The sequence below is a fragment of the Chlamydotis macqueenii genome, chromosome 14, assembly GCF_036417535.1.
Source record: "Chlamydotis macqueenii isolate bChlMac1 chromosome 14, bChlMac1.mat, whole genome shotgun sequence".
NCBI lineage: Eukaryota > Metazoa > Chordata > Aves > Otidiformes > Otididae > Chlamydotis > Chlamydotis macqueenii.
The window spans coordinates 15,394,299-15,420,335 of NC_141569.1; the positions used below are offsets into that span (position 1 = coordinate 15,394,299).

General features: G+C 44.4%; 1 protein-coding gene across 1 annotated transcript in view; it reads left to right on the forward strand.

Annotated features, from left to right (window-relative positions):
- The window catches only part of ADAMTS2 (ADAM metallopeptidase with thrombospondin type 1 motif 2), a 180,889-nt gene extending 165,925 nt beyond the window's left edge, over window positions 1-14,964 (forward strand). The window contains exons 16-22 of the mRNA XM_086758550.1: window positions 160-323; window positions 1,494-1,653; window positions 2,347-2,479; window positions 4,797-5,004; window positions 6,285-6,414; window positions 7,898-7,987; window positions 12,280-14,964. Coding sequence (XP_086614676.1) covers window positions 160-323; window positions 1,494-1,653; window positions 2,347-2,479; window positions 4,797-5,004; window positions 6,285-6,414; window positions 7,898-7,987; window positions 12,280-12,743 — 1,349 coding nt within the window. The 3' untranslated portion in view covers window positions 12,744-14,964. The remainder of the gene's footprint in view (window positions 1-159; window positions 324-1,493; window positions 1,654-2,346; window positions 2,480-4,796; window positions 5,005-6,284; window positions 6,415-7,897; window positions 7,988-12,279) is intronic.
- Window positions 14,965-26,037: the final 11,073 nt, after the last annotated feature.

Consider the following 26,037-nt stretch of genomic DNA (forward strand, 5'->3'; position numbering starts at 1 on the left):
AGTTCAGTGAAACACCTGAAAAAGTCTTTCCAAACCTGTGAGGGAACAGAGGGAAAACGCACACTGGCCTTGCCTGCTTCTTCCTCTGGGACAAGGGCAGAACAAAAGTCGAGATAAGAAGCAAACTTCTCGTACTCACTTTTCTTGTGTTGCTCCTAGCAATTAAAAATCGTGAAACAGGGAGATTCATTCTAAGTGAAGACAACTATGTGCCAGACTCGAAAGTATTTATTGACATGGGTGTGGAGTGGGAATATCGGAATGACGATGATAGAGAAACCGTGCAGACCATGGGGCCACTGCGTAATGGAATAGTTATTCTGGTAAGTCAAATGAAAACCATCTTCCGCGGAACACAATGTCAGAGTTAGAGAGCTGTGATGTGCTATAATATATTTTAGATTCCTCTTGTGAGTTATAGAAAAACATCTGCTTCAATTATAAGACAATGGAAGATGTATTTTAATTTCTTTCTCCTCATTTGTTGCTCTGTTCAAGAGCTGTTATAACTCAGGGTTCTGCGTTGAGCAGCCAGCTCTCCTGAGTATTTCCTGTGGATGGCCTAGCGCATGGCCACCCTGTAAAGAGTCTCCAGGTTACTTATGTCTGACGTGTGAGCATTAGTTAAAAAAAGGTCAAAATAGTTCATTTCAGCTAGATCAAATAGCTCCTCCTCCCATCCATATTTTGAAAATGAGTCCTGCAAAGGCAGATGCAGGATTCTGGAGCTTCCAGGCTCAGTTTGTCAGGGCACAGCCAGTTCTGCGGTTCCCAAACCCACCCCTCTATTCTTTTTTCACTGCAAAGCAGCGAACAATAGACTGCAATGAGCAGGTTGATTCAGAATCCCCCTGAAAGCAGCTGTAGTCTGTTGATCCACACCAGCTGAATGTCAGAGGAGAAATAAATATTATGTTTTCAAAGGACCAATATTTTGCACTTTATTCACATTAAGTTCTGGTTTTTTTGCATTTGTCTTAGTGCAGTGTGATAGGAAAAATCTCTCTAAATAGTTTATATTACTGTCAGGATTAAGTAACAGGCTTCACAGAATTCCCAGGGTTCTTGTAAGAATATTTGTGTTTCATCAGAAATATAAGCAATTTTCTTCACTGCTTTCAGTTATCTGTGCATTTGAATTTGCCTTGTCTGGAACTATCCATTATCATTTTAGTACAACATTTCCTTCCTTTGTGATGGGATATGGAAAAAATTTAGTACCGTGAAGTCAGTCCAATACTGGCAAGAGAAATCAGTCTAAATCAACAACAGCCTTTCTTAATGTGCAGTTTAGAAACTCTGTGTCATGAGGATAGAGATACTTTTTCATCGGGGGGAAAAAAAAAATGTGTTGAGTGCAGCTAAAATGTTTAAATCCCTTCGGGGATGTTTTTCTAGCTGAGCCATGATGACTGCTATTTCACGTCATCTCACATAGATTCTGATATCAGTCTTTCAAATCTTTTTTCCCTTACATCTGTTTTGCTTACTAGGTGATTCCTCACGGTGGTGCCAAGATATCTTTGACTTACAAGTACATGATCCATGAAGATTCTTTGAATGTAGATAACAATAATGTTTTGGAAGAGGACTCGGTGTCATATGAATGGGCTTTGAAGAAATGGTCCCAATGTTCAAAACCCTGTGGAGGAGGTAAAAACAAAACCCCAAAGCATTCGAAATTGATTAATAGAAAATTGAAAGAGTGAACACCACGTGTGGAATTCATTGCCACAAGACGTTAGAGAGACCAGGAGTGTGGGAGGGCTTTATTTAAGTTAAGAAATAGATAAATAAATAGCAAATGGAGTTAAAAATCTGACTTAAATGGTTCTGGGGACAGATCTGGGGTGGCTCATTTCTGATTTATGTTTATGAAACTGAAAAATTGTGCAAATGTGGAAGATTTAGATGAGGTTCTCCCAGCTGCAAGGGTGCCAAACCTCCAGGTGCCACGGGGCACCCCTTAGTAAAACTGCACCCTGCAATATGGACCTTACAAGGGGACCTTTGGGGCCAGATGTGGACCCCGATGCCGTTTACCAGACTGATGGGCAGGTCACAGCGCCGGGGTGTGGCTGTGCAGGTTTGCAGAACATTTTTGAAATTCTAGATGATGATGTTGTTCTCATTATAGCCCGTAGTGAAAAATAAAGGGAATGAACAATTCTGAGTATTAAATCTACATGAATAAGTGTTTATTTGGTGCAATTTACAGTTCCTTTTGTAGCGGGTCCACCGGTAGTTCCAGCTGCAACCTTTGGCAGTGTATGTGCACTTTGTTTGAAACCCAAGTCCTGTGTCAGATCTACCAATACTGAAAATAAGAAGAGTGTCTTTCTTCAGGCTACCAATTCACAAAATACGGCTGCCGGAGGAAGACGGACCACAAGATGGTTCACCGGAGTTACTGCGAGCTGATCCAAAAGCCGAAGCCCATTCGCAGGGTGTGCAACCTCCAGGAGTGCTCCCAGCCCATGTAAGCATCACTGCGCACCGGCGCTGCTCAGCGGCAGCTGCCGCGGGCGTTACACCCGGCTAGCGCTTGTCAGCTGAAAAACGGTGACGAGCTTCACCTCCATGCACCATTACAAACACCCAGGACTGTGAGGATGCGATGCTGTATTCTTCTTGTAGAAATACTGGTTTTGGGACTGCTGGTTTCTATTACTTCTGAAATAAGTTGGATTAGAAAAGACGTGCTGTCTTGATCCAGACATTTGTGTTCAGGCCATCTTGAGGTAATAAAAAATAGACATAAATTTAATTTATACCAGTTGATTTTACACAGTGTGAATTAACCATGTAAGAACAAATTTGCAGAGTGCTACATAAAAAAAACCCAATGTCTACAGCCTCTGAAATCCAAATCTTCCTGAAGTTCACAACTTATTTTTGAACATTTAAATACAGGGAAAAGCATTTGCCCTGTTAGATTTCTGTGGCTGCTCTTGTACAGCACAGTATGCCTGTTGTACCTTCATCTTTGCTATACATAGTCAAGTGTTATAAATATTTTAATTCACATTTGACAGATGCTTTTTTTGACTGGCAGCAGGTTACTCCTGCCACATGTAGGACTCATATATTCCTCATGTTCCTACTGCAACAAGAAAGGGGTACATTGGTCCCAACTTCTATCTCAGGGGACCAAGTCTGGATTCCAGGAAGCTCAGTGAATAAGTAGAACATACCATACAATATTTCGTAACTTCCTTTCCAAAAAGATTTGAAAGAGAGAAAATTCAAGAAACTGTGCCCCATAAACTCAGCATGGCTCAGGGTTTAACATGTATTTATTGGAAAACTGAAGCAATGAGCTAACCGTATCTCAGACTCTCTGGAAGGGACTGTGTTCTTCTTTCAGCTGCAAATATAATTGGACCCAGGTACCACAAAGACTCAATAGGATCCTAAATTGTACTTGGATTCCTGAATGTTTCAGTCACCTCCGTTTCCATAGAATGGCATCGGAGCATTTTGCACTGGTACATAGGAGAGACAATTATTTAAGAGATTTTATGAAGCTGTGTGACACCCACTGCACTAATGTGCTGCTTCTTCACTGCTGGGAAAAAAATCATCTTTGTCTCAGAATTCACCTTAGGATTCATGGCTTTGTGCTCCACAGCGCTCGCTTTCCTCCACAGCTGTGTAATTTCAGTAGGGTACAGAGGGAAAGTTGGGTGACATTGCCACTTCACTTTTTGTTTAACTGGAGCATTTAGTGCATTGCCTTGTGCCCATGCTATTTCTAAACCCAGGATTTTGTGAGGACAATTGCTTCAAACTCAGGATATTACTTCAGACTATGTATATTTTTTGGTTAAGTTTATCCCATGAATACTGTTTACATTGAACAATATTTCCTTCTTGCAGATCTCTGCATTCTGTAAATATTTATAGACTGCTGTATATCTTCACTTACTTGCTTAGTCAAGCTTTCAGTAGTCTACATACATTTTCTCTGGTCCTGTCTGTCCTTTTTGCTCTTAAGTTCCTTACAATTTGTAGGTGTAATTCTTGAGCCAGTTTAGATGATCAGCGAAGTTTTCAGCTACGTCACGTTACAAACCATAGGTGATGTTTTTCAGTGGCCAGATTGATTTACACGTTATGAACTCAGACCTTCTGATTTTCAGTGAAGTGTTACCTTCTCCAAAACTGAACATTTATGATGCTGAGGACTCCAGTTCCCCTGAGCTTAGCACGCACAGCATTGGTGGTGTAGCTGGGTTTGCCAGTGCTTCAGCAGACGGTGTCTGACATGGCCAGGGATGTGGTCCATGGGTTATCCAGATATGGACCAGGCTGGAGCTGCATTTCTAGCCCAGATGTTTTTGATTCACTCCTGTGGGAACCAACTGTGGGGATGGCTGGTGCACGCTCATGTCTCCCTGCAGACGACGCACAGCTCATGCACCAAGACCTGGGAAGCTCAACAGCATGCTAGGGTGGCTTTTGACATAAAAACTACCAGATTTTTATGTGCAGTCTTGGAAGGGACAGCTTAAAATCAAAGCAAATGAAGCAAAGTAAGAATAATGCTTGTCTCAGAGATAATGAGAAAGTAATTTTTAAGATCTGGGTCTTAGTATTGATTTTTCAGGGACACAGTCTAATAAAACTCACCATAACTGCTTATGGTTTTTCGTATCTTCTTTTTCCATATCAGAACCAGTATTAACATCCCTTTAAACCTGTGTTTAAGAGTTACAGTTCAACAGACAGTTTGAACTCACCTAATTTAGCAGAGAGAGAATTTTACTCAACTTATTTTCTTTTCACTAACCCAGATGGGTTACAGGAGAATGGGAGCCTTGCAGCAAAAGTTGTGGGAAAACAGGATACCAAGTACGATCTGTCCGATGTATCCAGCCCCTCCACGATAACACAAATCGCTCTGTTCACACCAAGTACTGCAACAACGACCGGCCGGAGGGCAGGAGGCCTTGCAACCGGGAGCTCTGCCCAGGGCAGTGGAGAATTGGACCCTGGTCACAGGTCAGTCTCTCTCTGGAGATCTCAAGAAATTTCTTACAATCCAGGGGAGAAAATCCTGGAGTTTGGTGCTTTCTATACAAATGACACAATGAACTCATACCTATAGGGAGGGTGTCTTGCTGCCACTGCTACTAATGCCACAGAAAGCGAGTTAGATGAAGAGACAGCGGTAGTGAAACAGTTGGTGCAGCCATCTTGTGGTGATGCTGCATGATCCAGACCCCGTGAGCCATGCATGTGAGGTGGCCGTATCAGGAAGGCTGACTTTTACTTGCTCTTTACTCTGCTTACAATCATTCACCTGTTGACTTAAGCTGAGAGAAGTGCAATTAAGTCTTTTATCACTGTTTTATTTTATTTCAAGCAAAGAAGACTTTAAAGTCTTCAGAAACTGTGATTAAGGGCACCTAAGGAAGTTAGGCACCAGCAGTTGTGGAGATTCAAAGGTGCAAGCATCTTCAACGTGAAGGCCTTCAGCAGATTTAGCAGCTCAGTCTCGTAAGGTTCTGTTCATAAGCCAAAGGACAGGTGCTCACCTAGTTTACTATGGAACCTATTAATGAACCCTTTTTCTTTGCCATTGCTACGGGCAAACCAGGATTCAGTTGCTCCCAGAACAAGTGTCAGGAGCTGGGCATTTCCTGCTTTCCATCCCTGGCTGTTTGGCTAACTCGCTGTGCAAGCAAGACATGCAGAGCCACCATGCGCAGACTGTTTCTGCTAAAGTACTTACTAGAGCAATAAGAAACTCCATCTATTCAATTTGCAAACCTTTGTAGCAATCAAAAGGCAAGAAATGTGTGTAGAATATTGCAATATTAAACTGTTCTTAGAGTTTTGATACGCAAGATCCTTACGGTTTGTCTCAGCATTTCTCCATTAAATTGTTTAAAAAACGTGGCTGCATTTGGAGATACATGTTGTTTTGGAACTGTGCCATGCAAATAAGTGCAAAAAGAACAATTTTTATCCTCACTGGGCTGAAGCGGTATCACAAGCAATGCCATCTCTGGCGCACACTATGAATAGACGCCTCACATTTACGGCTGGTTGTTTATTGCTCCGACCGTAAGCTCTTTCTTGGAGTGTTTCACAATCGCTGGTATGCCACAAACAGCAGCAGTTCTCCCTCTTGCTTAGTTACTGTAGGTACTGTGGTGGTTCAAATAATGTACCATGTCAGCTCAAATAAAGGACAATCTTTTAAAATTTAAAAACTGATTTCTAGTCCATTGTTTCTAAAGAGTGACTTGGGGTCTAACTGGTGCATCTCCTTTCAGTGCTCTGTCAGCTGCGGCAACGGCACACAGGATCGCCCGGTCCTGTGCCGGACCAGGGACAATGTTATCGGCCTTTGTAAAGAAAATAAACCAGAGACCGTAAGGATTTGCAGACTACCTCCATGTCCAAGTAAGTGCTTGTCTTCTCTAGCATGTACTACTTGCTGAAAAAAATTATACTGATTACTTTTATTTGAAATAATAAGGACCACAAAGATGATCAGAGGGCTGGAGCACCTCTCCTATGAGCACAGGCTGAGAGTTGGGGCTGTTCAGAATGGAGAAGAGGAGGCTCCAGGGACACCTTACAGTGGCCTTCCAGTGCCTAAAGGGGCCCACAGGAAAGATGGGGAAAGACTCTTCAGCAGGGCCTGTTGTAACAGGACAAGGGGTAATGGTTTTAAAATAGGAGGAGACAGATTCAGACTGGGTATAAGGAAGAAATTCTTTACAATGAGGGTGGAGCACTGGCCCGGTTGCCCAGAGAGATGGTGGATGCCCCATCCCTGGAAACATTCCAGACCAGGTTGGATGAGGCTCTGAGCAACCTGATCTGGTTGGAGATGTCCCTGCTTCTTGCAGGGGGGTTGGACTGGGTGGGCTTTTAAAGGTCCCTTCCAACCCAAACTATTCTATCATTCTATGAAATGCCTTCATCCAGTTTTATACTTGTGTGCTTCGTCTGCCTAGGACGGCAGATCTCCATAGCCCCAGTTTTGAGCAGACTTTCCAAATGGAGAGCTGTTTTGTGGCTGATGGGCTTCTTGGGCACATGGTTGTTCTCTTCTCATGGTGGGGAGCACCGCTTGCCCCAGCACAGCGTGAGAGGCTGGGGCAGACCTCAGCACAGCAGTGATGGCTGGATCCGGCTGGCAAACAGCTCCCGTGAGTGAGAAGCCTGCATCCAGCCCTGTGCCCCTGAGACATGCTGGGCTTGGCAAGAGACTGGTGGATTGTGGCTAATCAAGTATAATCATGTATAAAGATGCCTCTGTGCTTTCCCCACCTCCAGCAACAATCTCAGGTTTCTTTTCCATCCTGTGAAGCACAAGTTATCTTCAGGGGTTATCTAACACAATTTTTTTTAAGCTACAGTAAATTTTCTCCTACTTAATCCAGGACACTAATGCCTTTTTCCATGTTAGCTTTCCAGCTGTTTGCAAATGATACCTGTGAGATCATTTTACATATTCCTATTAAGTAATTAATATTTCTCTTTTATTTGTGATGTATTTCTCAGGGTAGCTTTTGATTCCAAATTATAAACAAGCTGTCAATTATGGTCTCCAATACAAAGATTTTGAAGAGGCAGTATAACTAAACTAGGCTGGATGTATCCTGGACCTATTTAGCTCTGCTGTGAGAAGTACTGCTGGGGAACTGGCCTTCAGGCTGTCTTCAGCGTTGGCTGTCAAGTGCTGGGCGCAAGCTGTAGCAAACTGGCAGAACAGCACCCTCTGCCCGAAACTACACAATCTGGTCGTAATCCTCCCCTGTGCTCCTTCACCATGAGAGCCCACTCAGTCTCTTAACTTATCCGCTTCTGTCAGGTCAACTACTTAATACTAATATATCTTGTGTTACATCTTTTTTTTTTTTTTCCTTTATTCAAGGAAACGTTTCTGATCCTTCAAAGAAAACCTACATGATACAATGGCTGTCAAGACCTGATCCAGACTACCCCATCCAGAAAATATCTTCAAGTAAAAGACCCATTTATAACTCTGCCTTTACCCTTAAATGCATGCCACATCGAATGTGGACTTTGCCTTTTGCTCTCTTCTTCTCTCTATGCGGAAAGTTCCCTTGACTTTGCCAAGTTTAAATCTTGGGCTGAATCTTTGTTCACACCAGGCACTTGGTGCTTGGTGTCTTTCTTCTCTGGAGCTTGCGTAGCACTGGTGGTGGAGGTCTTGAAGTGTTGGATGTGTGAAGGTGGATCTCCACAGTATGTTGCAGTCCTCTGAAAGGGAGCTGGGATCGGTTTGCTTGTTGCTTGGTGATGGTGAAAAAAGGCTCTTACTGGTTCATGATGTTCAGTTTGATAGCAAAACTGAGAACTTATTGTGAATGTGATCACATCACAATAATGACACCTTGTAGTGCTAAAGTTCTCCTTTATCTAAGAACCCTAAATCTCATAAGTCTCTAGCTTCAGTTCATTGACAGGGTAGTCTGATGAGTGAAAGAATTTATTAATTCCATTTTCCTTTGCGGTGGCATTGCTTTACTCATCCTTGCTGTTTATTTTTATTCCTCACCCTCACATTTATGTTTGTAACCCGTGGAGGGCTCACTGGGAAGCGGAAGCTCAGTTTCTGTCAGTATTTTCCGTGCTGCTACGACACCATCTGCTCTTGCCAGACTCCTAGTGGTGGTTTGAACTATTTTTCCTTGTGAAAAGCTGCATTCGTTTTTCCTGTTGCACAATTTTTGCCAGTTTTGCATACTTTGTTAGGAACAAAAACGAAGCAGAACAGGCGTGGTCCATGTTGAAGGTTGGGTGGTGGTGTTTTTTCTTAACCTGGCGGAGGCAATATGATGTTTTTGTTGACTACGATGTCTCCAGCTGCTCAGCACGAAGCTGTTTATACTCATTACATCTTTGGTCTTTTTTCACCATGTGCATGTCTGACGTGACCAGTGCGGTTGTGTGTGTGTGCGCGTGTGTGTATGCTCTATAGATGTGTCAACTGGCAAACATAACAGTGTGACCTACTACAGAATTACCTCAATTTTTATTGCTTTTTTTGCTTAGAAGAAGAATTTTAGAAAAATGCCTTAATGTTGAAATGTAAATGGCATTAATTTACCAGATCCAGCTTTAAATATAAACAGTACACTGGTACCTTGAGTTAATCTTCATACAGAGTGTTTTTACTTGAATGATAACTAGAAGAAGGCAGTAAATTTAATCCGAGGTTAATTTGCACAGTACATATCCATATCTTCATCAAGACAGGATTGTGACCTGACTTACTGAAATTTAACTGGCATTTTGCTTCACCTTCCGTGTTTGTGTTGAAGATTTGGAAATCAGAAGTCATAAACCTGTTTGTGACAGTCAGTACCAATAGTAGAAGCGTTATCAACTTTAAAACCGCAGTCTTGGAGCAAATTACTACCTTATTGCATTGGTTATGTTCTTTGGAAAAGTGGCATTTTTGAATCTTTGGGTCGTCAACAGTGTAGCACTTCAAACTTGTCATTATCATGTGATCACATATTTAAATTTTGCTGTTAATAAGACAATTTTCTGAAACATGTTAACAATTTACATGACAAGGTGAAAAAGCAAAGACACGTATCTGGCACTGAATACTGTTATGTAAAATAATTGGTGTTTAACTGTATCAATATATTCATGACTGTTACCTTTAAATAGACAATGTTTAGTGATGTTTCAAGAGATGGGTGGCTATAGAGAATGGTGCAATAAGGTATCTGGGCATTGTGCACTATGTCTATATGCACTTTGGTTTATCAGGGATATTTTATTAGTGTTTTGTATGTATTTAACATAATATTAAAGATGTGCCAATTCAGTTTGCTTTTCAATATTTTTTTATGAGACTAATGTGTACCAAAGTGACTGTGAAACTGATTTATTTTTTTCTTACTGATGTTTTGAAGATATACTTCCAGTCTGTCATGCATACTGCAAGTAAAAATAAATAAAAGTTCAGCAAATCTGTATATTTTGGTTTGGATAGAGGATAAAAATTTAATTCTGACATTCATAAGTGACAGAGTTTATTTATATAACTTATCAGATGTCACTAAACATATTACATAACGCAGTTCTATTTTCATGTATTTTTAAGCTTGACGTTACGTATTTTTGCTAGGAAAAAAAAAGGCATTTTTCTAAAGGTGCTTTTAGTGGTTCTTACAAAGCCAAGAACATGCCTTGTTGAAACTGCATTTAAATGTTATACCTGTTGGCTTTTTGTTTTGCAAGCCATTTCGAGAAGCTTGCATTAAGGTCCTGCAACACAAGGCAAAAATATTCAAAGGGGACTCTACGTGGTATGTAAAAATAGAGAAAGCTGTTGTATAGGCACATGCCGTCCTTTGTATAGAGCTGTGCGTGCAGGTATGACCCGTTCCAGCTCTTAAAGACTGGTTTGAAAATGTCTCCAAAACCAAGGTGCTATTCTTAGGTTCGTAAGGAAGGAGTTCTGTATTTCCAGCAGCATCTCAGTTCAGCATTTGAAAAATATGGAAATGATTGACACATTTGAAAATAGGAACCAGGATTTTGCTTTTCTGCAACAAACACAATCCTCGGGGCATAAATACAAGGCAGGGAGGGTGTTCCCACCTTCCCCAGCCAGCACTAGCATTTTAAAGCAGCAGCAACAGTCATTAGTTTCTTTTAGACTGATATGTTTGCCAATTAAACACCTATAATGCCCTGTTTTGTTAACTGAGGATGAGTGAAGAGGCGACACCTACACTTTCTGAGTTCCCTTGATATCTCTGAATCTGCTCTGGTTCTGCACTTTGCTGTGAGGTTGCTGGCAGGGTAAGTCTGTGTTCATAGCAGGATGGTGAAATCCGAGCTCCAGTAACCCCGCTGACTCGAGCATGCTGTCTGCCATCGAGTACGCTCTAAATAAAGGCGAGTAATTGGAGTTACTCATCCTTTACTGTAAGAGTAGGTGGAGACGTAGTAAGAGCAGGGCGAGAGGCAGAAGTGATTTCATATCTGTCTCAGCACTCTGGTCACAGAGAACATTTTGTTACGGATGGTGCCAAGTGTTGGTCAGTCTGCCCTTCTTCTGAGCCCTCTCCTCTCCTACAAGCCCTCTGACTCCTCTTTCTTTCAGAATGGTCTGCATGTTGGGATTTTTCCTGGTAGTTCCAGGTTCCATCACTTCAGCCTGGAGGCACAGGAGCTGTAGAGCACGTAGGCAGTAGATCCTGCTAACCCCCCACCATCCGTCCGCCTCCAGTACGGTTCTCTACCTCCTCTGAGCAGTATCATGAGGGCTTGAGTAGTCTCTGAGTCTGTTAATGTTTCTCAGACAATAAAACAGGTTGACCAGCTCCCCTTGAACACCTTAGCCTGCATTTTGCCACCTGTATTTCAGTAAGGTCAGGATCTGCCGTAACACCTATATCACAGTGCAGATTATCGTAGCAGCTATCAACAGACTAAAACCTATCTATCAACAGACTAAAACCTATCAATTACTGTTCTGTCTCTTTTATTGCGGTTTTCCAGTCAGTGACACAAAAATCAAGACTTTTTACTGAGTCTTCCAGTCATTAATGGACTGGCTTGGCTCCATCCTAGTGGAGTTTGTTGTTTTTCTCCTTCTAGGAGGGGAAAAGCCTGATGCTAAATGCTCCACTTTTCTTTTGAGCAAGAACCATGCTCAGGCAATGCTGCTGTTTTCAGAACAGAGGTACCTGGCAAAAAAAACCCTCCAGTGGGAGATGGATTAATTCTGAGAGTTACATGGTACACACTGAAATAAGACTTGACTTTCTTGAGACAGTCCAGATAAATATAAATTACCCCTGGTGTAGTTAGTCACTCTTAGATTGCAGAAAAGCGTTAAAAGGAGTGAAGAGGGGAAAAAAAAGATTTCTCAGTATAAACCTTGATGACTTTCTGGGGATTTAATGTAGCATTAGCAACAACACAGCCCTGTTGGTGTGTTTTGAGCTCTAAGCCAAGGCAGGAATGCAATTCGTCACGGCTGCACAGTCTTCAGGGTTATGCTTGCAGAATGTGAAGCCAAAAATCAGTGTTACGGCCCATAGCATGGATGGGCTGCTACAGAGAGTTCAGATCAGCTTTTGCATCTCAAGTGAGTCAAGTTTTAGGTTTCTTATTAAGCCTGCTTCTTCTTACAGAAGGCTCATTTGCCAGTTTCCCATCCCACTTTAAATACCCTGCCCACTGCCAAAGCTTCAGCTGTGTTTCTTTTTCTGATTAATGTGAAGATGCTCTTTATTTATCTGTTCCCTTTTTCTCTTTCAGAAGATCATTGTCAAGGAGACAAGTCAATGTTTTGTCGCATGGAGGTTCTCTCTCGTTACTGCTCGATTCCTGGTTACAATAAGCTGTGTTGCAAGTCCTGTAATATGTACAGCAACATAACAGAGGACGACAATGTAACTGATTCCAACGTAAATAAGAATAATGTCATCGAGGAGGAGCTCTTGACAACCCTTAGCCCTCCCATGGGTGTGTCCACCACACCGTTTGCCACCAGCCCTCCTCCTGTTTCCAAAACACATACTCCTCCTTCCAATGCGACTGAGGAGCACCCAGAAATCAACGCAGTGGATGTTCCCTATAAAATCGATGGGTTGGATAACGAAGTATCACAGCACAACATCATTACACGGAGGAGGATACCTTATGAAAGGACAAGGAATCAACGAATTCAGGAGCTGATTGCTGAGAAAAGGAAAAGAGAGACTCTTAGGAAAATAAAATAGAATGGAAATATGGCACAAACAACATTTTTCTCTTATAGAGATGCTACCAACATCATAGTATTGCCCATGTTGTAGAGACTAAAAATGGGGAAAAATCAAAGTGGTGCTATGGCAGAGATGCCAAATTCTAAAGCCTACTATAAATGGAAATGACAGATTGTTTCATAAGTGCTAATCGGAACACTTTTGCGGCTAGGTTTACAGGGTACGGTAGAGTATTAGTGCAATATCATCACAGCGTTTCACTGAATCCAGACAAACCGTAATACCTAGGCCAGGTTAGCAGGTTTCTTGTTTATGGGCTCTTTTAAGTCTTCTATGCCTGTGTAAAACTGCTTGGGAATAGTAATGGGAGATACACTTAGGATGGAGGAAAACAGTCCCAAGACATAATAGATCCCTTTGACAGTGACAAGCAGGTGGTCAGCGATCCTGTGATGCTTCTGTGCGTTGCATAAACCCGGGCACTAACTCAGCCCGGTTCAGGAAGGTACTTAGGGACGTGCTGGGCTCAGCTCAGCTGACTGCAATGGGGCTGCTCCCGCGGTTCAGCTAGGCACGGGCTTACGTACCTTTCTTAACTGGGCCTGCGTAAGAAAATATATAGAGAATTCTGTAGCCATATATTTATGTGTAAATTAAAAACTGGCAAACAGCAGTTTACATATTTCCGTAAACAATTTCAAAGACTTCTCTAAAACTTTTGAATACATGCAAGATGTTTAGAAGGGTAGATCCGGCCAACTTGGACTGACAACATCCCAGTCTGTCTGTTTACAATTATCCATATTTTTGTAGTCTTTAAGTTCCTGTAATGCAACAGCCTCAGTGATCTTTGTTGGTTGGTGCTTTTTTTATTGGTTTGATTTTTTTTTCTACCCGCATACTGTTTAACTTAAAGATGACTGGATTCTCGTTGCCTTTTCTTTGGTGCTTTGTTAAGAAAACATTTTCTTTAATCCCGTAGGACAAGGTTATTTTGGAGGAAATAATTTTGTATTATCTTCCTTTCCTTAGGACAGCTTTATTGGTGCCGAAGTGAACGGCTGTTTGCTGTGCCGTTACACATACACATACATCCATACACACACACGCGTGTACTCACAGTACCAGGTCTGCTAGGAACTTTAAAGACGTGTAACCTGACAACCCTTTGAGTGCTTCTTTCCCCTCAGGGTCATCATGGTTTTCATAGGTCATTTTGAATTCCTGGTTGGAGATCAGAAGATGAATTCAGCTTGGCTATAACACCGCAGAGACAGGGAGCATGGACTGGTTCCTGCTGTGGGTGGCATCTGAGCAGTTATCTCCTGTCTCCTGGCTTGGACTCTTCCGTTTGTTTCCTCTTTGCTGGTAAACCTCCTGCAGAGACCAGGGCTTCCCTGAAATCCTTCTTTTACCACTAGATATGTCTGATGGCTCCTAGTTCAGATTTTCCAGTCTGAGAGTAAGATCTCATCCACCAGCCTGAGCTGGTCTTAGTTTGAAGCAGTGCCAGTAATAGGCCTGTGTACAAAATCACATATTTATTGGAAATGTGCTGAATTTCCAGCAGTGTCTAACCTCTTCTGTGGCCTGGCAGCTGGTGAATAGCTTCAGAAGTATTGCATGGTGAACACATGTGGCTTCCTGCGACCCTGCCCTCAGCCACCATGCCTGAACGAGCTGCCTGGTCTCCACCGCAGAACAAGCGAGTCCTTCTGGAAAGGGGGCGAGAGCCCACAGGAGCAACAGTCTTTGCGGCACAGAGACATTGATCTGTCCTGTTCTCAGCTGTGGCCAGAAGTCTTTGAAGGATAAGACTTGGTATAAGAAAAATACTTGCCAAAGCAGAGAAGGAATATTTTCAGCTGGTGTGATGGCATCAGGTGTCCCTTTTTACAGAGGACCAAAGTGATACACATGGGTGAGTGTTCAGGACCAGCTCAGACAGTAAAGGGATGGGAGTTACATGGAAGACCGTGAAGACTGGGAAGTGTAACAGGCCTGGTACAAGTCCAGAGCACTAGAAAACATCTCCTGGGCCAAGCAGATGTGGCTGCAGATGTGAAAGCAGAAGCCAGCGCAAGCAATAAAGTAATCCGTTCTGGTTGTGAAAAGTAAAACAGTTTGGCAGCATGGAGTGGCTGGCTGGGGCAGTGGCAGGAGTCCCACCTCAGACTTCGACTTGTGAGACACTAAGCATTTTCCTGCTGTCAAAGATTGCTTATCTTTAGTTGCCTGCCTGCCCTGCCGCCTGGCCTGCCTGCCGTGACAGAGCCACGATGCGTGGGCGAGCCCGGCGCTGGCCCCGGGAGCCTTGCGCCGAGGGATTTGTGGCTGCCTACAGACAAGATGAGTTTCAGTAACGGCGTAGGGTCAGGTCACATCTGTGCAAAACAGAGCAATGCGGTAATGAGCACTGAAGGGAAATAAACCCACCGTGCTATTTATAAGCAGGGAAGATGTGTCTGAATCAAGATCATTCCAGCCGCTGTGCCATGGGAGAGAGAAGCTGTAGCTGGGCTCCCAGCCTGCAGACATAGTGAGTGATTCTTGCCTTCCACGTTTCCTTTACACAGATGTGGTTAGTGTGAAACTCATCTTTTCCCCTTCAAGTTATTATCCTGCTTTTAGTTCTGTGGACAATAAAACCAAACCGCAATCTCCAGTTTTTTCATAGCCTAGAAGCACATCCAAGCCTATGATAAACTTAGGAAAAACCCTGGCAAACCCAAGGGTAGAGAGGGGTTGGGGCTTAAAGTTACGCAGATGGGGAGGTAGAAGTTTGCTGCCTGGCTGGTACAAGTCTTACTCTCTGGGACTTTGTGGAGCCTCTTTCTCTGACCTCCAGGAGCCTGAGATAACGCATCTGATAGCTTCTGTTCTTCCATAGCATCAGGAGTAGGTTTAGTCAACCAGGCAATGGGAAGAAATGCCATCAGAGGAAGTGCTTACAGCTCAAACACTGCCTTACGCAGTGCCTCTTCTGTCCAAGGGACTTCTATGCTGTGTTCCAGTAGCAAATGGGGCAAGAATTGACTTGGTGCAACTTCAAGTGACCTTTCTGCAAGCAGCAAAAGGAAAGGCGTGTTCCAGTGCGGAAGCCTGATGTGTCTCCCAGTGGCCAGGACTGCTGCAGGCTGGGCAAGGTCAATTTGCAGGGGTGCGCTCGCTCACGCGCAGCATGGACACCCTGGCTGAACTTGCAAAGCTGGTTCAAAGTTCAGATGCTTGATCATTTTGATCTTTCTCTAGAGTAAGTCAGCTTGCAATCAAACAAACCAAAAGCATTTTTCCAGATAAGATGTAAACTTTTGCAGGAGCAGCCTGGTGTATGGTGCTGGTGTGGTGCTACACTAGTTCTGGTGCTCATCAGGGACCCAATGCAATGCCCTGTGGCATCTGCATTTAGGAAGGGCTTGCTCCCTTCTCAGTCTCACCTTTTGGGAGATTTAATTTGATTTATTTCTCACTGTTTTTAATTCTACTGAATCTTTCTCTCTCTTGGGGAACACTGAAATATCTGAAGGAGCAGCTCAAGACAGTGAGATGCTGAGGGACACAGGCTGGTCCATCTCCTTATGGAGCACAGCCACCAGCTGCCTTCTCTTTACAGTCTTGCTGTATGAGGGAGGGAAAAGAAAGTATCTTCAGACCAGAAAAGATGACTTCTTTTCAAGCTGGCACGGGTTTTTTGGAAGGTGTTTTTTTTCAGCAGTTCCCCATGATGGTGGTTTCCTGAGAACACGTACCTCACTTCTGCTGGAAAACACAGAGCAGAGCTCTTTAGATAAAGAAAAAGCAGCCAAGGGCAGTAGGTGGGGTTTTTCTCTCAGCTAATCTTTGTTCCTTGTCATGCAATGGAAATTTTGGTAATTTTTTTGGTTGGTTGAACTTTGGCAACTGTTTCCTCTTTCCTGCAATGCTGTAATTGGGCAAGAGCATCATCACAGTGTGTCTTCTGTAACCATTTTGCTGTTGTCCAGGTACTGTTTTTTTGAGACATAATGAGCAGACAGTGGTATTTTAATTTAACTTAATCCCCAGAAACTAAAGAGAGCAGATTTATAGGTAAATATATTCCTGCAGAGACTGTCTCAGAGATCTGAGAGCTAAAGCGATGTGCTCCCATTAAGCAATGCATTTTCTGACATATGTTCATCTCACCATGCAAGTACACAGCTTTCTAAATTTCTATTGGTCTAAACTTAAAATTCAAGTCACTGTGCCTTATGAAAAAGAACCAAACAAAAAAAAAATCCCCAAAAAGTCTGGTTCCTTTGGCTCCAATCTACTGCCATTTTTTTCACCAACATTCCTTTAAAAATTCTGTAACCTATTATGAATGCATCACTTTTTATGTTCATATATCCATTCAATATTTAGAGTCTCACAACATCTCCATAGAATGCTTTCAGATATTTTGAGAATTCTATGAATGGTGCTTTACCAGTCCTCAAAGGGTTTTATGTTTTATTTTATTACATAATGCATTTAATGTCTTATTTACTCACCTACAATGCACAGTATTAGCTATGTTCATCTGAATATCTATATGCAACTCCATTCACTTACATATGCCTTAACAGAATTTGCAATAAATAGCCATTTCTTGTATATTAAAAATGTATATACAAATTAGAGTCTTTAATTTTATAATTTATTAAATTCAAATGTCTGTGTTCTTTTGCAAAGTGTTTGACTTTTCCCTGTGCTTTTTTCACTGGAGTAAGATTACGCAGGGCTGCTGGAGGAGGAAGAACCAGCATCTTCGAACTCAAAACCAATTCAGTTTCTAAAACTTTATCTTAATTAATTGGGATTGGGATACTTCCTGCCAAAGTCCTACATCCTTATTACAGCATCCATTATCCAAGGCCAAATATGAAGTCGCTGCACCAAAACCTTGGTTGATAACTGCATGGAAATCAATCAAACTCACTTAAACCTGCTTGAGGCTCTCAGCCTTTACATTCACCTGAAATCCATCCTGCTTTCATGTATCATCTCCTGAAAATGCTCGGTCCTATTCAGGACCGATGAGCAAATTTCACTTTGCATGTCCTATTGATAAAATAATTGCTCCTTTCCGTGAAATCTTTTGCATACATTTTCCTGCCATGTCCTGCATGCTCATAGGCAGGTTCCCTTTAGAGAGTAATTTAATCTCTCCTGTCTAATTGAATTTTGTTGCTTGAGGATTTGAAAGATCCCCGCTTACCTGGATTGTTCAGCTAGCGCCATGCAACATGTTCAACATGTTTTTTAATCAGATCATGAACCACCTCAGCGTTTTCAATACCAAAAAGACATTACTTACTTGAATGTCCTGATGAAACTGGAGAGCTGCCAGAATGGGGTTTCATTTCATGGGACAATTCATGCGATATCTAATTTACAGCTGTGACAAGGGTTATATTTAATTGGCTTTTGCTTCTTCTATTTAATTGGCTTTTACTTCTCCAGCCCAAAGATTTGGAGATTTTTAGAGTGGCCATGGAAAGCATCTCATGTCCACGGCCCAGACACAAGAACATCCATGGTGAGCTACAACACATCCAACTCCTCTCCTTCCTCCCGATCTTCCTTGCTATGCCTGAAATGCCTTAAGATGCCAGTTAGAGGTGGCCATCTCTTCCTCCTGGCCTACATCAGCTTTCAAGCCCCTTTGCAGTTATTCTTCAGACTTGGGCAATAACTGGTGCCCATGCGGCAGCCTGGACAGACATACGCATGGTCCCACGGAGATGGCTCTGGCCCCTCCCATGAATGCTCCTGAGCGTCATTTCCATGGTGTGGGGGTGATGCCAAATGCAAAGGGAAGCAGCAGAATTTTTTTAACTTAAAAATCTACCTCATTTCTAAGAGGAAATACTGTGGCTGTCCCCTGGACCTTGCTGTGGGGCAGTCATTGATTTGGAAAGCCCGTGACAGCCTAACACCTATTTCTCCAAGCATATTTGAAAATGGAAGGAGGTACCTGCTGTGGGGCTGGATGTGCCAGGAAAGCCGTGCTTTGGGATCAGCACCGAGTGTTTGCTCCGGGGGCCTAAGCCAGTTGAAGGCGTTGTGCTCATGTCCCCGGCTCAGATCTTGTTGCAGACGACAAATTCCTTCTAGGAAGAGTGGCGCTGCAGGGAGTGCAGGATCCCGGTGGGACAAACACCACTGAGTATATCAGTAGCTGGGATTCATTTACCCAGCTCAGGGCAGAGTGTGTGTGTTAAAGCAGCAGCTGGAAGGAAAGGAAACATTATCCTGAAAGAGAGACGCTGCAGGGAAATTACTCTGGCTGCTGAGGCTGTAAGGGGGCTAGTGCTGGGCGTTACTGGGGGCTCAGGTTTTTAATACACAGCATGAGTTACTTCACAGTGTGTGCATACACTCTCCTTCCCTGCGTGCAAGGGGATCCCTTGCTCAGGCACAGGCGCTGCAGGATTACCTGGAGGATAGCTGCTTCCACAGAGACGGGAGGAATGGGTGATGGATGGAGTTTCCCAGCACAGACCGCCCCCAAATCCACTTGCAATCCCACTAACACCAGTAAGAGGTAGTGTGGGTGGAGCAAGGAGCCTGTGCTGGTAAACCAGAGCCTCCCTGGGCAAATATTCATGTCTTGGGAGAAGGACTTACTTACAGCTTGGTGGTGCAGAAATGAGCAAACAGTCGGGAAATTCCACGGTTGGCTCTGCTGAGCACTCTCTGGAAAAAAAAAAAAAAAAAAGAAAAACAAAACCAAAAAAAGCAGTTCAAGGAGCAATTCCAGGCTCAGGTTATTCTCAATTATACCAGGCAGAATGTAGCTCCTCCAAAGGGCCCTGCAAACCTGACTGCCCATCACACAGCATGAAGGGGGGGGTTGGGGTGCTCTCCCCGCCACCATCCTTTCCCACTCCTCTGCTGCAATCCCTTCTTCGTTAGCAGCTTTCCAAAACCAAGCAGGGACCGAAGCGATGGAACCACAGAACTACATCAAGTGCACGTTCACTTCTAAAAAGCTCATCACAGCCAGGAGCAGAGCAGGATGACACAGGTGGGAGAAACCTCGTCATGGTTAGTCTGATGGGTTTTATGCTTCATCCCCTGAATGCTTAACACGATGAAATTGCACTTTGCATCCGTGCTACCCTAAGCAGGACTTGGGATCCTGGCAGGCTGATGATGGAGGACCTGCTCAAGCTGCTTTGCCTCTCCAGATGCAGGATTTCTAGTTGAGTTACCACTAGATGGTGGCAGGGTACAAGAAGTACAGTTATGAAGCGGCCGCTGGCCTTTGGTACCTGGGTGAAAAAAAAGAAATCCCTGAGTCGGGTCAGAAGGGCTTGCGTTGCAGGAAGGACCAGGTGGCGTAAAACCTGCTCAGCTCAGTCCCCACCGCAGCGTGGATGTACACAAAGCTGCTGGTGCATCGCTGTCCACGCCTCGCCAGCAGCTGGGGGCTGAAGAGCCACCATGGAGCCTGGGGGAGGGAAGCACAGAGAGCAGCAGTGGAGAAATAAAGACGTGATCAGCCCCGCCACCCAAACCACAGCAAATAGTTCGGGAACTAAGTTATTTTCTGGGAGTGCTGTTTCTTATGGCATCTAAACACAGCCCAGCTACAGCTGATAACGAACATTCAGAGGATGGAAACACTGCAGGTCTTCCACTGATGGTTATCATTGCATTTTTTTTTGAATCAGACAAAGTTCTTTTATTAAAGAAATACAATAGCTACAGGAAGACAAACCTGTCTGAGGGGAGCCAGCAGCTTGAATTAACAGGCAAATGCTGAGCAGTTTGTAACAAATCATTTATTCAGCAAAATGGGGTCTGTTTCTGTTTGCAAGTGACTGGGATGTTCCTGCAGTTGTTCATGATTCAAGAATCTCTCATGCCACAAAAGTCGGTTACAGCAGGTTTACTGGAGTTGTTTGGGTCCTTTGTGAGCTGTGCTGGGGGGTCTGCGGGACTGACCAGGACAGCTTCCAAAATAAAATTGATCTCTGTATTTAAAGGACGGAGACCCCAGGGCCTGAAAAATGAAAGCTGGACTTCTGTGCAGTTGAGGTCTTCAGAGCAAAGGAAAGCAAACACAGCTTTCCCGGGAGCTGAGCAGCCACCTGCTCTTCCGCAGGGTGCGTTTCTTCTCTGACCTTGGTCCATCTGGGATTATTTTCAGCACGAGGAGAGATTGATCAGTAGCAGGGCAAGTTCAGACCCGTTTCCCCTGCCAGCACTGCCAAAGAGAGTTTGGAAAGGAGCTACGCAAGTAAGGCAATTCTTCGGCAAGGCCTGACCAGCAGGAAAGAGCTAGTTGGTTGTAATAGGCTGACTGCTCCCCTTGGTACCGATTTCTCAGATTTTCCAGCCACCGCCAGCATCCTTTGGCTACTCTGATGGGTTCCAGCTTCAGGCAGCTGCTGCGAGCCACTTGGCACCCCATGCTGGTGGCACGGAGGTTTTTACCAGACCCCAGGCGGAAGAAAGCTTTCAGATGACAGCAGCCCAGCATCCTCACCCAGCCCTGCCGTGGCCAACACCGCCCAACTTCCCAGCCGCTTCGTGGGGTGTGCCCAAACGGGCCAAATCTGCACCGCCGCTCAGGCACCTTGGGGTGGCCAGGTGTTTTGTTGGAGTCTGGATGTGAGTGTCTATAATCTAAAAGGATGTGTGGAAAAAATGCATGCATACAAAGATACAATGTAACCTTATGCTGAGCCGTAATAATATAAATATAAAAATATTTATATTGTTTCAAATAAATATCCTAGGCTGGATTTCCAGGTCAAGTTGCCAGCGAGCAGCCACCACAGTTTGCATGTTCTGAGATGTCAAAGTACTTTAAAAAATGCCCACAGCGGCACCGATGAGAGCCGAGCTGGCAAACCCATGACACTGCCACGTCCGAGAAACTCCTGGTGAAGTCTTCCTGGAGTCATTTTTCCGAGCTTAATTGAAATCCCAAGGAAGCCAAGTGCCTAAATCACTCCGAGCCTTTTCAAAGCCTCCCGAGAGGACTCCACCCTTGCTCCCAGCTGGACGGGGCACTCGTCTCCCACAGATGAGCCTCATGCTAAGTGGCGATGGGCTGCAGTAACCCAGTGCACAGCAACCGGTTCCTCGCTTGCAAAAACCAGTTACCATGTGAGCTGCAGTCAAGGCAACAGCTGCGAGTGCGACATTTCTAACCCAGCTCTGTCTCGTTAATATGAAAACAGCTTATTAATGTTTCACGGGAATATCTTTGCTGCGTACTGCATCGGCTGCTTGCACAGGAGGTTAACGGGCTGGGGGGCTATAATTAGAGAACAAAAATCGTCTGGAATCTAGTACAAATCAGGGCAAATTATTTTCCTTGCCTGAACTCCTAATGACAAACATGCAAGAGAGAAGCAGCTTGCTGCATGGAGGCTTGGAGGTGCTCAGGGTCGCACTAACCCCGTACCCTGGCCCTGGCTAATGTCCGTGCTGCAACAAAGCCCAGCATTAACGCCGCTCCCCTCCTGACGCTCTCTGACATGTTTTTAGATACCAGCTTGCAGCATGGCAGCATTTTCCAATCACACACCTGTCACAATATTTGCTAGTTTACCGAAAAGCCTTGTTTCTGCAGGCAGGAGTGCAGCAGGACAGTGTGCCCAGGCCGATGGCCATCCCTTCACGATGCTGGTGGAACGCTGGTGCCGTGGCTGCTCTGGAAAGAGGAGAGGGCAGAGATGAGCAGAGGCAGAGAGCTGCCAAGCAGGGTAAAAAATGCTTAATTAAAAAAAAAAAAAAAAAAAAAAAAGTTTTTTTTTAAAAAAAAGTGACTTTACAGCTCTATCAGTTACTGAGAAAGTTTGAATTTGGCACCCTAAGTGTCGCTTGGAGACATTGTAATCAGAAAGTGAAGAGAATGGACCTTCAGTTTAGTGTCTTTTTGACCCGGTTTTGGCACCAGGCAGCCTCCCAGTGCAGGAGCTTGAAAACTGGGATTTTGCTACCGCAGCCCAGGGCAGGGATGCCTGCATCCTGGGGCTCAACTGTGTCACCACAGGCACAAGCAGAGCAGCAATGTGGCATCACTGAGCTGTCACACCGGTGTTGCCAGATCTGACCTGCACCCAACCAGTCAGGCCAAGGCGGCTGCCCGGCTCCCCAGCACCCATGGGGTTTCAGTTTGCCAAACCAGGCTGGAGGGGCAATTTTTTTTTTCTTCTTTCTCTTTTCACCTTTTCTGTCCAGATTAATTACTTTGGAAAGCATAAGATGATTTCTGCCCCCCTCAAATAAATATTCCTTGCAATATTCCAAAACAAAAGTTATTTATTATTATTAAAAAAAAAGTTATTTATTATTATAAAAGTTATTTATTATTATGCCAAGGCTGCTGCCTTGGCAGCGCTCGTGCCCCATCAGGTGGGCACTGGTGTCCCAGAGCCCCCGTTGGGCATTAAGAGTATTTTTCCTCATAATACTCAAAAAGGGAATTGACTTTGGTATCCATTTAGGGCTCCCAAAGATTAATTGGTTTGTTTATCAAAACATCAACAAGCTTCAAAAATGCCCAGAGGAGAGCTGCCTGTTACAGTTGCACAACTCCGCTAAGCTGTTTGAATACAAGACTTTCCCCAAAACTGGTACAATTTTTTTTAAAAAAGCCAACAAACAGAAAACCAAACAAAACCCAGCTCTACAGCTTTTAGATCTCAGCCACTCAAGCAATCCGTGCAGGACTAGTACCTCGTGTTTTCCTCGGCAGCCTGGGCACTGCTGCCGTTGCCGTTTTCCCTTGCCGTTAATCCCGTCTGGGTACGGGATTCGTGCGCTCAGGATCCACCATGCTTTCTCAGGGGGTGTAAGAACAGGCTTAATCAGCGTCGCCTTCAGAAGTGCTTGGAAGAAATCTATGGCAGTTTTGTGAAGAGACAAACAAGCATTGAAAGGTGCAGCTTATTTTTTTTTTTTAAATTAACATTTTTGAGCAACCACTTAATGAAAGAAAAAACTGAATGGCTGGGGTTGAGGTTAAAATATATATATATATTGCTGTAAAATATATTTGGTTAATGATAGGTTATCTTTCAGCTGAATCTGTTATTTTTAAATTTATATTTTAAACTTCATATCAGCAAGAATGTAAAGGGGATGACAGAGAACTGGGGTTAGCTGAGAAATTCCCATAACAGTGATTCGAATAAATATAATTTTCCTACGATAACACCAGACATCTGGAAGAAACTAATTTCAATAGATAGAAGGGATTTTTATTGCAAATTTTTAGTGTAGTTCCAGAAAGAAACACCTTACCTAACCGCATTTTGTGAGGAGCCTGATCACTTTAGAGGGTCTTGGACAGCTTCTTGGGACGGGGCCCGAGGTCCTCCCGGGGCAGAGGGGGGGGCCGGCTGCCACGTCCCACCAGACACCACCAAAACCACGCTGAGGTATGATGAGATGGAGAAGCTTTAGAAGGAGCCCTGACCTTGTTAGACATCTGATAACCCAGCCCTGAGGCTAAAATTCCCCTGGAGCTGATGTTTTCCTAGTTCAGCAGCTCTCGGAGGGGGGGTGGCCAGGGCCAGCCTGGTGCCTTGCTTGGCCCGGGGTTCCACTTGTCCCATCAGACCACGCGGCTTTGAGAACGTCTCCAGCCAGGAGGAGAGACTTCCCAGGGGAAAGGAATGATCTTGAAGAGTTTTACAAAGAGAACGTATCCATGCAAGTCTGCACGTGTGGAATTTTTTTCCCAGTCAGTGATCTTCCTCATGGAATGGCTTTGCCAGGCTTATACTGCAGCTGCTTAGAGTGGCTGGGGTCTGAGGTTTTGTTTTGTTTTGTTTTCTTTTTTTTTTTTTCATTTGATGATAATTACAGTGCCTGCTAGCAAGAAGGAGAAATCTAAGCTGTAAGTTGTTTCTACTGTGCTATCCCAGCTGATCACTGCTGTTAGCAAATTTAATGCATGAAGGTTGAGGGGCGTTTCAGCTAAGTTCAGCTGTTTGGCATTGGAAGTCCAGACAAACAGCTGAAGCTTGCACACCTTTCATATTTAAAGGCTAAGCAATGGTATCTCCAGAAAGCAAATAATTTCTGCTTTGAACCACACCCTGAAGGGATGCACAATTCTTTTGAGCTGCTCATTTCTTTCCACTGGAGATAAAGAAAGAACCTGGATGATGAGTGTGGGCTGGACGACCAAATCAGCAGCCAAAGCCAACTCCAGCCTGAATGCTGGCGACACTGAGAACATTGGCATTAAAACTTAAGCAGCGATTTTCAGTCTAGGGTTTCAGCTTTCCTCTCCATCCTCCCAGCAGCTCAGGACAGGCGGCGTGGGGAGCAGCAAGGTTCAGAAACACGTTCATGCTCTTGTTCCTGGTCACACAGGGATGTTGTGCAGCGTGGGTGTTCCCAGGTAAGGAATAGCAGCTATGGAGGCTCCCTCGGAGGACAGCACTGGGAAATAAAAGCAGAAGGAAGATTCTGCTGCAAATCTACTGTTCTCCTTCCCACCCAGTGTGATGCTGCGAGAGAGGCTAGGAGAGGGATACTGGATTTACACCAGAGCTGCAATCAATTTGCAGCAGGTTAAGCCAGAAAACAAAGACAAATCCCTGCTGCCCAGAGACCCACAAGGCTGGACGCGGCTGCTCCTGGCAAAGCGATTTGCCATAACGCACTTGTGTGGTCTCACTTGGTGGGCGCCAGCTCAGCAAAACACAACAAGGGTGATGCTGGGGGCAGTGGGGAGAGGGGGGTTTAGGGGAGCAGAGTCCAGGGAGGGACAAGGCTGCCAGCACGGCAACGTGGCCGGCTGGCTCTCTGCCTCTGCGGTGGATGTATGGCTCAGTGCAACTCTGGGAGCAGGGAGGGAGGAGAGCCGCGCTAATGATGCTGTAAGCACCCTCTGCTCTCTTGGGCAAACCTGGCATGAATTTGCTTATGAAATAAGGCAGAGAAGGAGCAAAAAAAAAAATCTAAGAGAGAGCAACACAAAGTCTAAAGACGCCCTCCGTTCAGCAATGAAATACGATGGTACCATGGCTCCTCTTTTCACATCCCCCAACTCAGAGCGCAGGCAGCCCCTCCCGCGGCACAACCACAGCACCACACTCGCATTTCATACCAGGGAACGTAATGAGGTGGTGGAACAGGGGGCATTTGTTTTGGACCATGGCACTGGGGATGGGATGGCCCTGCCTCCCTGGTGCCCATTTGCTGTACCGATGCTACAAGGCATTTGTCAGAGGCAGGGCAGGCAGCCAGCGGGCTATATTTAGCAACAGCAACAAAACAGGCAGCAGAATCAGCTGACTGGAGGCAGGGAGCACGGGGTAGTGTTAGACAG